At 34.2% G+C, this 17,532-nt stretch overlaps 1 protein-coding gene across 10 annotated transcripts in view; it reads right to left on the reverse strand.

Moving 5' to 3' along the window:
* Positions 1–8,909: 8,909 nt before the first annotated feature.
* Positions 8,910–17,532, reverse strand: part of PHC3 (polyhomeotic homolog 3) — a 75,099-nt gene continuing 66,476 nt past the window's right edge. For 7 of the 10 annotated variants that reach the window (XM_045539638.1, XM_045539644.1, XM_045539643.1 and 4 more), the window contains 3 exons: positions 16,597–16,729; positions 16,274–16,505; positions 8,910–11,081 (listed from right to left, as the gene is read on the reverse strand). In XM_045539638.1, coding sequence (XP_045395594.1) covers positions 10,927–11,081; positions 16,274–16,505; positions 16,597–16,729 — 520 coding nt within the window. In that variant the 3' untranslated portion in view covers positions 8,910–10,926. Of the gene's footprint in view, positions 11,082–15,991; positions 16,098–16,273; positions 16,506–16,596; positions 16,730–17,532 lie in introns of those variants that run through there. The other 3 variants (XM_045539646.1, XM_045539645.1, XM_045539642.1) reach the window with 2 other exon arrangements.

A 17,532-nucleotide genomic window follows, 5' to 3' on the forward strand; every position in this document is an offset into this window, starting at 1 on the left:
TTATGACACACTTGCATGTCAAATCATAGTCACATTAGCAATGTATCACTAAGTAAAGTAGGGTTTCTTATCCTCAACACTCTTGACATTTTGGGTTGGATAATTTTTTGTGGTGCGGGGCTGCCCTGTACATTGTAGGATGTTTAGCAGCATGCCTGCCCTCTGCCCACTAGGTGCCTGTAGCATACCTCCTTCCCCAGTAGTAACAATCAAAAATGTCTCTAGACAATGCCAGACCTCCCCTGGTAGGTGGGTACAATTGCCCCCAGTTAAGACCCACTGGAGTAAAGCAACATAAAAGTGGCAGAATAATCATTTACAAATACTAATATATGTTGCATAAATCTGAACCTACCTTTTCCTAAGTTGGTGGCTTTTAATTCTTTTGACATTATAGTAAAGATACATTTTTTACATCATGACCCATATACTTCTTCATTTATATATGTATATAAATGTCATAATAATACCCTTAAATGTTATGCACAAATGCATTTTATAGTGTCATTTTTTAAAATGCTGGTTGTGATCCACTAAACTGAGTTCTTGATACACAAATGGATTACTTTCCATTATTTGAAAAATGTCCTAAAACAAGTGCAATGGAGCATTAATAATAACCAAGATTATTATTATCCCTTTCTTAGAGATGAGGAAATTAAAACACTGAAGTTAAGAAAGTCACTTAAGATCCTACAACTATTAGGAGTAATTGGGGGAAGCTGGGATTCAAACCCAAAAATCTGGCTCCAGAGTTCGTGTTCTTTACCACTATGCCACACTGCCTTTCGTTAGTCCCACTCGTCTCTCAAGGGAATAGTTTCAGAGTCAAATGTGAAGAATGTTGTTTTGTAATTGTCACCTGGAACTGTATAATGCCCATGAACATCTTAAGGCTTTACAGTCCTGTAGTGAAGAAACCCATTTACTTGCACACACAAATCTTTTTCGTTAGCACTAGCATCTACAAAGACAAGTTCGGGAATGCTGCTGGATAACTAGGAATTGAGTTGCAAGTAATACAAACCCAACCTGAGCCATTGTAAGAAAAAGCCGGGCTGTTGGAAAGACAACTTGGTAAACGACAAGGAGACTCTCTCTAGGATGTCAGTTTCAGTTCTGTTTGTCCACATGGTGGGCATTCTGCTAACAGTTCAGGACTTGTATTATTCCAACTTAAAGCATCTTCTAACTTCAAATATAAAATTCCAGGGACCTACGGAATGACTGGCCTGACTGGAATCATATGCCCACCCCTATGATCAGGTCTGTTAACAGAAGAACATGGCAGGGAAGAGAAATAACCACTATAATGAGTGGTACACTATTAAAAAAATACTTAGAAAAAATAGGAATAAAAATCATTGTTCTATAAAAACCAAATGCATACAGAGAGAGCCAACTGTGTATCCGAAGTTCAGGAGAAGTAATCCTATGTTCAAAGGAACGACAGGGTGTTTAAAAGTTTAGTAGAACGTTTAAACCTGGCCCCCTTTCCTTCTCTTACTTTTTCCTCTGAATGTATTGCCTTCCAATTGGCCATAACTTGGGACTGAAATACTTTAAAATATATTGAATTTAATTATTAATAGTACAGATTATACTCTTTGCAGATTTTAAATCAGAAGACTTTATTTCAAACCTCTTATTAAACTTTTTGTTTAGAGGATTCCCCATGTCTCATAAGCCTAAAAAAAAATTATTCAATAGACCAGCCAAATGGAAGAGGCTTTTATTTGTAAAGAAATGAACTTACAACTGGTCTACAATATATTATTGTAATATAAACAATATAAATAAATGATCCTGTAGGCCCACTAATCTTCCATCCAGACCCACATGAAGCAATGTTACAACAATATTCTATGTGAAAATGTGCAGGTAACAAAGGTGCAATTACAAGCAAGTTTAAGCAGCAGAGTATAAGGTGCTTTAATTTAATAGTTAATGTTACCATCAACAAACATTTGAATGCTCAATTTTACTTCACTGAATACAGACACAAATATGAAAATCTAAATTCATACACATGCTACTTGTTAATATGAAAGTGCTTTCTTTTTTTTTAAAAAAATACACCAAATGGACACTTTTTACATAGATCAGGTGTGCTCTTATGCAAAATTAACTTCATTTTCAGGTAATACATTTTAAAACTGTAGCTATCAACACCAATCTAGGAGCTCTAATGCTAAGAGTACTAAACTATTTCATTTCCTTTAAGGAGGACTCTAATACAATATCCAATGTAAAGAATACATCTATATATAATCTTAACATTTGTTTTTTGTAAAGATAAAAGTTTCCTTTCCCCTTGGTGATGCTATGTTCATCCTGGGTGGATCATCTTTTGAGGTTTTAATAATATGAAAGTCCTATTTTAGAACAAAGGGAGGAACCAAAAGGAGGAATTTAAAAAAATGGTTAACATGCACTTGAAGCATCAAAAAAAAAAGTTTGTCACAACAATTTGCCTTTGTTAAAATTATCAACAAAAAATATTTTTTAATAAGATGATAAAAAGTACTAATTTCATAAAGAGGCTTGGAATGCCAGCCACCACTGTCAGTATCCATCCCTGTCGACTGCGGTCTATAAATCCAACCTTCACTGCAAACATAATCCTTACTTTGAGGATAGTTTTTGGAACTTATTTGACTTTCTTTTTCCTTATGGGAAAAACAAAGACCAAGCTTTTGAATAGGGTGATTGGGAATCTAGTTTAAACAACTTAAAAATTGTAATTCCAAAATTATACCATCTTTGCACATTCAGTTGACTTTTTAAAACTTAAGAATCCATATAAAGTATGCAACTGATATTTTAATAACAAAATATTTTAAAAATTAGGTACACTTTAAAAATAATTTTTAATCAGTACAATGGAACAATATTTTAAAACCCACACTATCCACTACTTAGATGTTAGTGTTCCTGTTTTCAATTAGTTTAACAGATTCTAGTACAGCTTCTAACTCAATACTTATTTGTACATTTTCCTACTTTAAAAAGCTGCAACTATGATGCACAAAAGATTTTTTTTTTACCTCCCCCCCATTTTTTTTTAAGATTTTTGAAAATATATTTTCATTTTGTATCTTTATGGAGAATGTTAGTATCAACTGATGTTAATATTTAAAGATATACCAATAGGAATTACACTGTGATTCACAGAATCCCAGAGTGACAAGGGACCTTTATCCAATTAATAACTGATTCTCCCATTCAATGTTACTCCCCAAATACTTGTCAATTCAAGCATAGAACCGTTTTATGTTTACCAATTCTGCATTTTAAAGGATACCCTTTTACTATGCAATATATGTGCTTTCTATTACTGATTCTTACACATCTTTAAAAGGTGTATGTTTTAATAGCCTTAAAATACAATAAAATTTATTTTGTGTACTCTTTCTTGCTTTAAAAACAAACAAAAACAAAAAACAACCCTGTTCCAGTGCTCTCCTTTGAGATTTTTCAGTTTTGGAAAGTTGCTACACTGTCAATACTGGGTAAAAAAACTTTTGTAGTTAAAAATGTACAATATAAACCCTTCATTGACAATATTTATATGTATTCATATGTTCAGTGTTTAACCAAAAAGCAGCACTTGGGGAAATGTCTCCATTTGCTTGTGTGTGTGAATGTTCTACCTTAATCTTTAGAACACTGAAGGTGACCCAGGAAATGGATGCTTAATAAATAATTATGTTTTAGCAAAAATTCTTAAGTATAAAATGAACCATTAAAAAGGGAAAGAGAAGTAAGTAGGAGCAACTTTAAAGGTCAGAGTTTTAGAGCTGAGAGGTACCTTAAAGATGACTTAAACCAAAAATCAGTATTTTGAGTAGTGCAGGCATCATATTGTGTATTTTGCAGGAGGTTAAAAACTAATTACCCAACATGTCACACACAGCTAATTATCCAACTGGAAGTAAAACCCCAGTGTCCACACTGGTGTGTTTTTGTCTTCATTCACGGTATTAATTCAATGAGTATATTCACCTATTATTTACTATTAAAGTATTAATAGATTATTTACTCATTATTTAATACTATCCAAAACAAAGAAAAAGAATACTTTTAAGACAAGCATTCTGGGCCAGGCCTGATGGCTCACACCTGTAATCCCAGTACTTTGGGAGGTTGAGGCTGGAGGACTGTTTGAGGCCAGGAGTCTGAGACCAGTCTGGATAACACAGCAAGACCCCATCTCTACAAAAAATTTAAAAATTAGCCAGGTGTGGTGGTGTGCACCTGTAGTCCCAGCTACTTGGGAGGCTGAGGCAGGAGTTCGAGGCTGCAATGAGTTATGATTGTACCTCTGCGCTCCAGCTTGTATGGCTGAGCAAGTCCCTGTCTCTTAAAAAAAAAAAGACAAGCATTCTGAACAAAGATTTTAAACACTGGACACTTCTGATACACTTGAGGCAAGACTAAAAAACTCTTTCTAAAATAGGTTGATTTTTTTTTTCACTGATGACTAGAAGCCCCACCACTCTCTTATAAACACTATATTTCACCACTGTCAGTTAAAGCTCCACAAAACATGGAATTAACACTGATAACATTCCATAAAGTATACATTTTAGGGCATTAAATAATGGCAATCATCAATCCTTAAGATGATTACTGAAGTAAATTTAAATGGGTGGTCTAAAAGGACTTTGTGCCTTACTCTTATATTTAATTAAAATTATGCCATGTTAGCATAGTAGGTATTTTAAAATTATATTGATTTTTTCCAAATTAAAATTCATTCATTATTATATTTGTTTTAAACAACACATTTTGTTTTCTTTCTATGAACACCACCAATATCACTGATCACTGAGGGCAACAGCTATACCTTCAAAAGGCAGTAGAAAAAAATCATTTTTAGGGTCTAAAGCTTTTAGCTGGAACTTCTGTACCTCTTCTCTAACATTTCAGATTAAAATTGTCATCTTTAAGTCAAATGAAATGTTCACAAGCTATATAAAAAGAGAAAAAATAAAACATTTGTGGAAAGCATTTCTTGAAAGTTTCCTTAAACATGACACTTGTGAGGGTGTGTGTGTATAAGTAGAACAGAAGAGTCTGCATTAGAGAAGCTGGGCTTCAGATCTAAAAAGGAGGGCATGGACTCCCTTTTAATGTTATGTTTACTACATTGAAAATTCAGAAAAAGCCAAATGTTTTTCTCCAGAATATGATAGTAATAATTGTATTTGTATTAGTGCTTTACAACTTTCAAAAAACCTCTCATAGCATAATTTTTAAAATATTTTAAGTAAGTTCTAAAAAATAATATGCAAAACTTTGAAAATTCTTAAAAATTTAGGAAACATTTTCCAAAGAAGGTAATCTAATTTTAAACACTTTTTATTGAAGAAATGGCTTATATTACTATGAAGGAAACTATATAGTGACACACTTTACGAACTTCTAACAACTATTTTCTCAATTTTTTTAAAGATGTACAGCTTAACAACTTGAAATTAAATTTTAGTAAGATTGCATATTTACTTTTCCTAACACTGTATTTGTGCTTATCTAAACTGAACCATAATCTTTGAGATGAAATCAAATGCTCTAAATAGATTTATAAAATAGCAATTTTGATGAATGTGAGTAAACAGTTCATTTCGTGATCCACACTGCCATGCACCAAAGAAACAGAGGTAGGCTTGTGTTTACTGAAATCCAGACTAGAAAAGAGAAACCTATAACTCTTACTCACCCAATTCTCAGACTAAGACACAACCTAACAAAGTACTATCTTAAAATGCCTTTCTTTATAAGGATCTACAAGGTTGATTTAACTGTGGTCTCTGAAAATGGAAACTCTTCTCTGTAATTCTGACAACTCAATTTTAGCAACCTTTTTAATTTTTGACAAATTTTCTCCAACTATAATAGCTGTCACCTTTTTCAGAAATCAAAAAACAGAAGCTTATGTATCATTGGAACTATTAATAGCCATGCTCCTAAGGACAGGGTCACTTGATAAAGAGAGTGAAAGGATAAGTTTGACTACAGGTAAGTCTTGACATATAAAAACAATAACCTGTTTATTGCTATAACTGGGATCCAACAATTATAACTTATTATTTTGAACTACTGGTAAAGACTGTATCTATGCTAGACACCTTCGCTTAGTTAATTGTGCTATCCTCTTGGGTCTGGAATGCTTTTCCTATTTGTTTCCTTCTACACTTCTCTACCCTTCTCCCCAGAAAACCTTCCTCAGGGCCCCACTAGTTACATACGTGGTGCACAAGAAACAGACTGAGCAAACATTTTGCAGACATGGGCCAGTTTCCACTGCCCAAAGGTTTTACTGAAACATGACTGTTAGGTAGTTGACAGTCCTGCCCCAGCTGCCTCCCGCCTCCCTCCCTAAAATTGGCCTTAATACAAAATCCTCTCTAAGGATTTTCAGGAAAAGGTCTAAGAAGGAAGTTTTCATGCAGTTCTCTTGGGGCTGTCAGAGGCCATAGGGAAGATAGTGGAGTGAGGCCCTTTTATGCCATTAGCTAATGCTCAGTGCCAGTAGGCTGTATGTGTTCCTGCAATTCACCAAGGGTGAGAGTCTTTAAATCACAAAATATAACCAGGCTGTTCTGGTTGAAAATATATCTTTAAACCATTTTAACAATGCGTCCAGTGAGGGATTTCATCCACTGGATATGGCTGTAAGGTCAGTGTCATTCAGATCAATCTATTAATATAATGGTTTATTCTTTGAAAAATTGCTTATACACATAAAATATAGCCTAAGGCTATATGCCTATGTGGCCCCCATTCCATACTTGTGCCATGGTAGTACCAAAACCCTGAAAATGTAAATAATGGACTTTAAGACATTTAATTGAACAAGCCAGTAGTGAGAAGACACTACAACAGATTTCAAGCTAAGGCTTGTATTTCTGAATAGATGTCTGATTATAATTTTATACTCAATATATGAAGATTAGCCATGGCAAAAATTATCCAAAGGCATGGTCACAATAATATTTGTGTCATACAATTTTAAGTGTTTCAACACACCAGAAAAGAAAAATAAACAGTAGAATGCCTAATAATAAAATTATTTCTATTTTAAACTAGGCAAAGCATGAATATTCACTTCAAAAGTGCAGACATTTGTTCAGTGCTGAAGTGGCGCTCTAAACTAACAAGGATGGCAGGGTCTCCTTGTCTGCCTCTTTCTCATTCTCAAGCGTCTTCATGAACATTTCTTTCCTCCCATTCCACCTTCTGTACTCCTGGGTGACAGCTCTTAAACTGGGACTAAAAAGAAAAAGTTCTGTTTGCAGCAGTCCCCAACCTTTTTGGCACCAAGGACCAGTTTCATGGAAGACAATTTTTCCATGGACGGGGTGGGGGATGGTTTGGGGATGATTCAAGTGCATTACACTTATTGTGCAGTCAAACTTCTCAGCTAATGATAATCTGTATTTGCAGCCACTTCCCAGCGCTAGCATCACTGCCTCAGCTCCACCTCAGACCATCAGGCATTAGATTCTCAAAAGGAGCGCACAACCTAGATACCTAGCATGTGCAGTTTACGGTAGGGTTCATGCTCCTGAGAATCTATGCCACTGCTGATCTGACAAGAGGAGGAGTTTATGCAGTGATGTGAGCGATGGGTAGCGGCTATAAAATACAGATGAAGCTTTGTTTGCTTGCCTACTGCTCATGTCCTGTTGTGCGGCCTAATTTTTAACAGGCCAGAGACCAGTACCAGTCCGAGGCTTGGGGACCACAGGTTTAGAGGATTCCACAGCAAATTAAAAGTACCATCAGGAAAACAGTTATATGCCACAACTATTATTGACAAAAGGTGATAGGTTTGAGGACAACACACTGTCTCATAATACACTGATTATTCAAAGATGCATAGCTGTGTCTTACACGTGCCTACACAAGGCTCGATGAATATTAATGTCACATAAAAAATAATTTTTACGCACCAGCTCTCAGTTATTTAACTTTCCTAGGAACATAAGTCTTAAAGCAAATAAAATTTCAAATGTAACGTTTTTTTTCCCCCAATGGGAAGAGTGCAATACTTTAAAGAAGTCAGAAAATACAAACTTAGGTAGCAAAAATAGGTAAAACCTCCCATGTTCCATTTCTGTTTGTCATTCCCTCTCTTCAAAATCTCAAAACAATTAGGAATATGAAAGGAAATGAAAATAATCATACTCTCCCCACCTATATCATACTGAAACTGTGCTTCAAGCTCAGGAGAGAGGTGGATACCCAGTGTTATCTATATAGCCATTACATATAATTTAAGCTTTGAAATTAAGATGATTGAATTGTCTAGAAAGAAATAGCTACATCAGTAGGAGAACTACCAATTAATAGCAAATGAGCCATTTCTAAATAAAACACCTCACTTAAAAAAAGTTAAGTGCATTTTCTGGGTATGTTTCGAGTGGGAACAACAAAAGACTTGGACTAGTTTTAAGACTGTAAAATTTAAGGTTATACAGTATTCTCCAATAGAAACCCCTCTTGTAAGCCTCTCCTAACTAAAATAGTACTAGGCACAGGGGCTTTCAATAAATACAAAATGACTGACATTAGGAGAAGCAAGTAAATAAAAGGAGAACCTACAACACAGTTCAAAATTAATACATTAATGGCCATAGATAATATAGTTGTGGGAAGTAATTATTACTGTTAGAGTCTATCCCCAAATAATCCATTTTGTATTAATTGTGGATAATGTATGAGAAGTTTTAATACCAGGGGAGATTTTCTTTTGTGTCTCCCTCTCTCATACACAGTGGGCCACCTCTTATTAATGCTTAGCTATTATTTGTATTCTGCAATTTCAAGATGAGGGGAAAAGCAAGCATATGATAGCTCTGTCATGATGATTAACTGTTAATGAAAATTGATTATAGAATACCTAGCTTTCCTTGAAACTTTAATCCAATAATTAAAAATGTGATGTGTAACATAGACTATAAGCTATTGTAGGTCTGGAACATGAGCCTTATATTACATACTCTAATCCTACACATAACTATCAGTAAACATCTTTTTTTAAAACATTACTACACAAAGAATCCCACAAAGCATACATTCAAACAAGAGGCATCTAAAGATTAAAAAAATTACCCGCTGTATTTTTGTATAAAAATAATCAACATTCTCTAATGTACACAAAGCCAAAAGATAAATATAATATCTGTGATGTCTTCAGTGACATCTTTAGTCTTCTACTAGCTCAACATAATCTTTTTGAAAAGAGCAGTGAAAATGACTGAAACTCATGGACTCTTTTTTTCCCACTTAACTGAACTTCTGCCCAATATCCATGTATGTTCCTTCAATTATTAAAATATCTCAGTAATATGGTAAAGATATAAGAAAAGATTAAAACAAAACCTTCATAATCTTTTCAAATAAAATTTTTGATGTCCAGGACTATAGTGCTCTCAGGGCTCCCACAATTTTATTTTAGTGTCATAATTCTATGGAACACTATTCAGTGAAAGGTTTTGCTTTAAAATTTTTCCCCTAAAACATGTACATAAAAAATTAGATCTGACCATCTAAGAGAAATCACTTGGTAAGTGCTTTGAGGAAGCATGCAAGAGTTTATTAAAGGAAAACGGAATGTGCATTCTAGCTAGACCCAGCATGTTCAACATTAGGAAAAAATCCAAAGAGCAACCACATACCGCTACAAACTATTTCTGTGCCAAAAAAGGTTGTGCACTGGTTCATAGGTATAATCATATTATGCCTTCATCAGTGCAGAGGAGCACAGACATATGAAAGATAATTAATATGAATCAGTACCTTCTGAGAGTCAATTTATTTGTTACACAAATAAATGATAGTCCTTATTTGATGGGCCAATTTTATGGGTTTTTTCTCCCCTTTTCTAGTATGCATAAAATTGGAAAAAATTCAGCAGAATATTAATGCTATCTGAATAGTACTTCAATTTTATATGTATTCCTTATTATGCCTCATCTTTTAACTATATCCCTTTGGGTGAAAAAGAACAACATTTATCACTTCTTCTATATTAGGGTTTCTCAACCTTGGCACTACTGACATTTTGGACCAGATAATTTTTAGTAGTGGAGGGCTGTCCTGTACGCTGTAGGATATTTAGCAACATCTCTGGCTTCCATCTACTGGATACCAGTAGCAACCCTCCCCTGAACTGAACGCCGAGCTGTGACAACCAAAATGTTTCTAGACATTACCAGATGTGCCCCGGGGAGCAGAACTGACCTCCACTGAGAACCACTGCTCTAAATGTACAAAATCTGAGAGGAAAACCAACTTTCTCAGTTAACCCAAATTCTTGGTCAAGTTGGGAACAGAAACCAACTCTTCTGACTTCCAGATCAGTATTGTTTGTGGCAGAACACAATCTCTTTTTTATGGACAAAGCATTTGTCTGTAAGATACGTTTTTTTTTTTAAATGCACACTTGATGTCATTGCATACAATTCTGTCACTGGACTCAGAAATTATTCCATAACATATCTCTTATAACAACCTTTACAAAACTAGTGGGGTAGAAAAATGTATAAGAAAACCAAATCAAAGAGAAGAAATGTAAATCATTAAATTACATTTAAAAGGATTCTTTATATTAATGATAAACACCCTTTAAAAATTATCTAGTATAACACATTTCTTTGAAAAATATCATGGCCCTCTATAACAAGTCTTTCAATGTTGCATGTAACCCGGAAAATTAATTTCATCAATGTTGGTTAATTATGAAAATGTATGATGAATTATATCTGTAGAAGAAATGTCAGCATTTGATGCAGAGATCCCAATGTGCTTGGCTATCCACCATAATAAGTGTAATATTCTAGGCCAACACAGGCCTTTACCTTACAAGTCTGCTTGAGAGGAGTAACATTGCTGTTATATCACAGCCTCATGTTTTTGTTAAGATTCCTTCAGAGAGTTGATGCGTGCACAGATCTTTAAGGCAGGGCCTAGCTTGATATTCATTGCACTCATGAGATGGTCTTCTTTTAGCAAGAGGAGGGCCTGTCCATCAATCTCTTGTGCTCTGAACTCATCTGCGATATCCTGGCAGCCTGGAATTTGATCAGAGAAAGGAAATTAGAATTAAATATACAAAAATTAGACAGTACTCCTAAGAGTCACAGTTATGCTCTCACTGGATCTGAGAATCTGAAATACAGGCTGAGAAACAAATGAAATTTATTTATGGTAGTCTTGGTTTCACTCCTGAAGAAGAGAGTACTTGTTGGCATTCTGAAAATAAGAATTAATCGAAAATCCAGGTAAAGCAATTTGCTTGGAATTCTTGCTCTAAAAATAATACTACAGAAATAATTAGTAAGAGGTAAAAACGTACAAACCTATCAGTCTAACATTTCTTGCTTGAAAAGAACTATAATGCCATTCCAAAGCATTCCACACATATAACAAGTTTGAGTTAACTAGTTATTGTATCTCATGAACTCATCTTGGTATAATATATCCTTCACGTATAGGTAAAGAATAACATATAATGTTCTGCCATTTAAATAACAATTTAGAAATCTTTCCTCAAGCATCAGAGTACCACTTTCAATATCATTTGTACCTTATTCTAATTTCTGACCTTCAATTGCCAAGCACATCTAAAATATTTTTATTGTTCATACAGGACAGAAAAAAGTCCCTCAAGATTATAGCATCAATCGATTGCAATGCTACTGAAATAAATATATTGTGTTGCTCGACTTGTAATTTCAACTTCAGATCTTAGTATCACTAGATTCATCTCCGCTTTTGGTAATAAAAATTCTCATTGGAATTATGAGCTTGCTGGATAATGACCTGCCAAATAACCAATATTTAAATTCTCAGTCTGAACCAGGTGCTTTAGCAAGTAACAGTGCTTGTAACTACCTGAACCTCAAATGTTTTAACTGCCTACCAAATTTTGCATGTCCAAGTTACTCAATAAACTTCCCCATTAAGGGTAAAGAAACCAACTGGGAAGGTAATGAATTAAGGAGCAAAGAGAGGAGAGAATGCAAAAATGGAGGCTTCTTTATGAGACACTAAAATTATAAAAACAAATTTAATAATAAAAACTAATAGCTTGAGTCTGTTTTACTCAGATCAGCATTCAAAGGGAAAACATAAAAAGATAATGAAAAATGAAAATGTTTACATTATATTAATACTTTTGATACCACAATATTGCTAGAACAATTATCCTTTCTATTGCAAATATATCTTCTTGTTTATGTAAGATAACGATATCGCCCTTAAAACCTCAGCACCAAGCACAAAGCACTGTAGATGGTGAATACATACATTTATAAATAAGTGAAGGACTGAATGAGTGAATAAACAATAAACAAAAAAATAATCTGCTACAAAAGAGCTACCTGTAAGAGTAATACAAACATTTTTTCCTGTGTTCAGCTATGTGGCCATCTTTTTTCTTGGTTATTTCTTTTCCCATGTCCTCTGTTTGTTGTATCTTTACTGTTTCCTATACAGTAGCCAGCTTTTCAATTTCTATTTTAATAATTTCTCAGACTTTCTAAAAATTGACATTTCAATACTTTCTACAAAATTTTTATGTTTTTGCCCATTTACCACATAAAAGAAACTACACAGTTGAAATGGGATTACTCACCATAGAAAAGCCCTTTTTCTTTTCCCAGAGGTAGCTCTCAACAAAACTGGGTAGACAAAACTGACTAATCTTGCATCTAGTTGTGACTTCATCCTTCTTTTTAAGAAAGAACTAATGTTCTTCTCTCTTCGTCTTACTTATAAGAACACAGGAAGGAAAAGGAAAGAGAGAAAGAGGGGGTAGGACTTAGATTCAGAAAACAGGAGCAATAAGAAGTAATGAGGACCATAAGAGCTACATTTGGGAATAGAAACAAGGAGTTCTCCATGAGGAAAATATATATTATATTTGTGTTCCTCTGTATTGTGAAATTCCTCTTCAAATGTCTTCTTGTAGGTGGACAGTAAGTGTATTAGCAAAATAATAAAAAACAAAAAAGTGATTTGGGAAACAGCATGATCAAATAGGAATGCAATTCCTAGAATGGAAGGACCTTAATGAGAAAAAGAAAAGGATGCATTATCATCAGAATTTTAGATCATAACTTCTTAAAGCCAACCACAAAAAAAGTATAGAACATTAGTATTGAAAAGAGAAAATAAAATGACTTCCAAAAAAAGCAAAAGTGTGCTTCCAGAAACTCATTAGAGAAAAACATATTTTAAAAACAATTTTAAGTGCTCAAGGTATACTGAGCTACCATTCTGTAAGTTTCTGACATTAACAGCTACTTCTGTAAAATGGCCGGAGTCCAGGGACGTGTATAAAACATACACCAATTGAAGCAACCAGTCAACTCAACTAACTTCACCTCACCAGAATCAAGTGCAGTGCAGCTCTCTGTACGATCACCTGGACCTCTGCACATAGGTCCCAAATGAACTTCACAAGTGTCCAAAGTCACTTCTCCAGCTAAACTCCAAATACCCTGCACAAAAACTGACCTCAGTAAGGTTGGTGAAAAGATATCACTTGCCACTCAATACTACAGAATAAACAAGTGCCAATACTGGTATCACAAAAACCAGTAAATAGTTACATTTAAAAAAAATAATTCCCACTTCATATACCTATACTGTGGATTCACAGATCAATAAATAGAGGATAAAATGATCTTTGTAAAAGACAGTTCACCTTATCAAGGAAAAGTTAAATAAGACAACCTGCAGTTGACTGAAAATAAGAATTGTTCCTGCAGAGAACTTTTCAATGCACAAAAAATTAGAAGATAGTAATTTTTCATTCTTGTAACAGCTTTGAGATTTGAGCATACTGCATACAAGCTCTAACACAGTCCCATTAGGAGGATACACAAAGACAAGGGAAAATTGGAGGAGTCGATATAGGTGCCCTGATTAAAGAGGGAAGGACACCTAACTGGAAAGAAACAAATTTTACAAGATTACAAACTTTACAAGCTTGTTCACTCTATGAGAAAAACCTGAGAGATTACTCAGGGAAAACAAACAGCCCTGAATGAGCTGAAAGAAGTGCAAAAGGAAATTTATAAAGTCTAGAGGAGCAGAAAGAAATGAATATAAGGCATTTTCTGATTTGAGATTTACCTTAAGCTATAGGGCATTATTCAGAGAAAACTTTGAGAAAGGTAATATAACTGAACATACAAATGAGCTTATTTTGGCCTGTGAAAGCAGTTTAGGAACACTCCCATTTCATCAGTGAAGAAAAAGTTATATTAAGCATATTCTAAAACAGTACCATGTAATTCTAAATTATATAATAGTAGTCTCTTTTTTGTGAAATGTAATGTTCTCTAAACAACTGACAACAAAATTAAGTGTCTAGATGAATTCAATAAAACAAACATCTCAAGTTATGAGCAATAATAAGCTGCATTTTTTTTTTAACCCAAATGAAGCAAGAATGAGACAAAGGAATTAGCCTTTGTTCTAATACAGTAGCCAAGAGTGGCCACATGGCAAATGGATGCTGGGGAAAATGAGCCCTGAAAAAAACATATGAAGTGATGGAAGAATCAGCACTATCATTTGTTAATTATTTGGGCAACCACTTTCCTCAGGATATAAACCAACTCTTCTCCCCAAAGGAAAAGAAATACTTCCCCTAAATGAGAAATCAGGCTCACGAGCAAACCACATGCCCCACGTGGAAGACTGAAACTACTTCCGAAGATGACAGAATCACAGTCCAGTCCCAGGTGATCAATATAGACTCCAGTGTTAATTCTCAAAATAGGTACACTGGTCTAAAAACTAAAATGTTTCATAAATACTAAAACTACAGCCAATGAAGATTCACCATCCTCTAATACATCAAGTTTAAAGCAGATTCTAAAAACCCACATGGTCAGCAATTAACTCAGACCTAAGTTTTCTTAGGTGCATGGTTAAAATCCTCCCGCAAAGAAAGTATTCCCCCTTTAAACAATTCCATCTTTCTTTAAAAGTGACTGTATCTTTGTTTTCTTTTAAAATTATTTAGCATTTCTAAAACAAAATATTGATAAAATAATTTAACAAAATTTTTGTTCTGTATACATTGAGTTCTGTATATGAGGTAAAAATGGGTGACAGATTTTTTTAAACTCTTATTTCTGAATATATTTTCTTGCACAGCATACTAACTACAAGTTTGCTTCTGAAACGTTAGTTTCCTTCAAAGAAAGATTAATTAGCAACAATAACTAATTAATTACCTTAATTTTAATAAGTCTGGTAGACAAGCTCAAATAGGATATATTCTTCTGGAAAGCTTGTTATCAAGAAAAATGGTATAATTCACAATAATACCAAAGGGAACAAAAATATTTTTTTAAAACTCCTCATTTTCCATATTCATAAGGTCAAAGTTAATGATAAGATTTGCTAATTTAAAAAAATTTCAATATATGTCTTAACATATATAACCAGTGTGGGTCTCATCATGAGCAAAGGTGTAACTGTCTTTAGTAGCCAGCCCTTGTGAGAAAGTAGATATAAAAGATTATTGTTGTATTAAGGAAAAAAGATAGAGACTTAAGTTGATGCAAAGAGTATCAAAATGAGAGTTAGAACAGGAAAACACAAATAAGAAAGTTACCCTCAATATTAGAATGAATACTATAACTAAATTTCAGCTGTCTACTTGAAAAATAAAATGTCAGAAGGGCTCCTGATGTTTACTTATTGAAAAGAATCAAAGAGTGTAGCTTCCATTAAAAGAACTAGCTTGATTATTTTTAAAAAAAGAAAAAGTTTACTATATTCTAAAAGGTCTTGATTACCTTTCAAAAATGTAAAGAAAAAATATAGTCTCTCTTATTTCATTTTTAAAAAGGTTAAATTAGGAAATAAGGAGGGAATAGAATAGAAAAATAGAAGAGCAGAAGGGAAGAAGTGTCTGACTCAATCTCTCTACTGACCTCTCGAGAGAAATCAGACTGAAGAGAAGAGAGCACCTTTAATATCTTCACCGGCTGAGGTGTCACAGCAGAAGCAGGACTAGTCAGTTTTTATCGACTTGGGGGGGTATGAGAAAATACCCAGTTGTGCTGAGGGAATAAGCAAGAGGAAACAGATCACATTTCAATAGCAAATGCCATTTAACTTGTACATACATACAGTACTTCTGTAGCCCTTTTGTGCAAAAGGTGTGGATGGATCTAACATCATTCCTCTGTGTGAATGCACAAGAAAAACATTAAGACCAAAGTGATAAATTACATACCAGGCAAAGAATGAATAAAGGCCCAAACATCATCGACTGTCCATATAGATGGCTCTGTTTGTGCAACTGGTAGCAAGTCATTGTTCTCAGGCATTTTCCGAATTCTCACATCTCGAAGCTCACGCTCTCTTTCCCGCTCACTCTGCCTGCGCAGACGAGTTGTCATAGCAGATGGCACAGAATCTTCATGAGAAGCCAAGTCTTCTTCTGCAGATGGATAAGTAATTGGAAGCTGGAAAATGTAGTACAAGTAAAATACAGCATTGCACTTTCCTTGCATTTCTGAAAAGGGTATTGTACATTGAAGCAAGGTTTCTACAGACCTGTCTAAGGATATGTTCTCTTGCTGTCCCATCAGGGCCACTTGGACGGCGGCCACGATGCCCAAGACTTTGATTATCAGGCTTACGATTCCAACGACTAAGTGCAAATTTTTTAGAACAGCTAACATTGTACCTAAGAAATTCAAGTAAAAAAAAAAAAGTATTAAATGATATATGTGACATTCCATTTAGTATTTAACTATGACTTTAAAGAACAACTGTGAATCAGTAAGTACCAAATATGTCATTAAGGATTGTAATACCTCAAAAAGTAAACTGTATTGTTCAATGTATTTACTTATGCTAAAGGTCAAAAAATGGCCTGTGTATATAATATATCTGTTGATACTAGACACCTGTAACAAGACATTGGTATTTACTCCTGATTACAGAATGACAGTGGGAAACTTTCTGCAAACTACAGAGGATAACCAATTTCCATCACAGCAAAAAATATTCAGGGTTCCAGGAGAAAAAGAAGTTATGCAGTAACTATTTGGATGTTTATTTAAACTTATATTTTTCCAATTAATAATTTCCAAAGAAAGATTAATAAGAAGAGGTTAATATAGTAGGGGGAGGATCTCAAGCAGCTTGTAAAAGAGTTTTCAAATATTACTAAAATCAAAGAGTAAAAATGTAAAGTTCAGATTTTAAAGAGATATTAAAGTTAAACAAGGAATTCATTGCTCCCACTATTCAGGAAACTCAGAAGTACATAATTCTTTTAAATTGGCTGAAAGATTATTTTTTCTTTTATCAAAATAGATTGGCTAATATTTTTGAACACAGACCTTTATAAGGCATGACAACAGCTTAAAAGAGTCCTATGCCATTTAATGGGTTCCAAAGCACTAGAACAAGGATGGGCATAATTTTCTATTAGGACCACAGAGTAAATATTTTAGGTTTTGTGGGCCATACAAGTCTCTATCA

The sequence above is a fragment of the Lemur catta genome, chromosome 1 (assembly GCF_020740605.2).
Source record: "Lemur catta isolate mLemCat1 chromosome 1, mLemCat1.pri, whole genome shotgun sequence".
NCBI classification, from domain to species: domain Eukaryota; kingdom Metazoa; phylum Chordata; class Mammalia; order Primates; family Lemuridae; genus Lemur; species Lemur catta.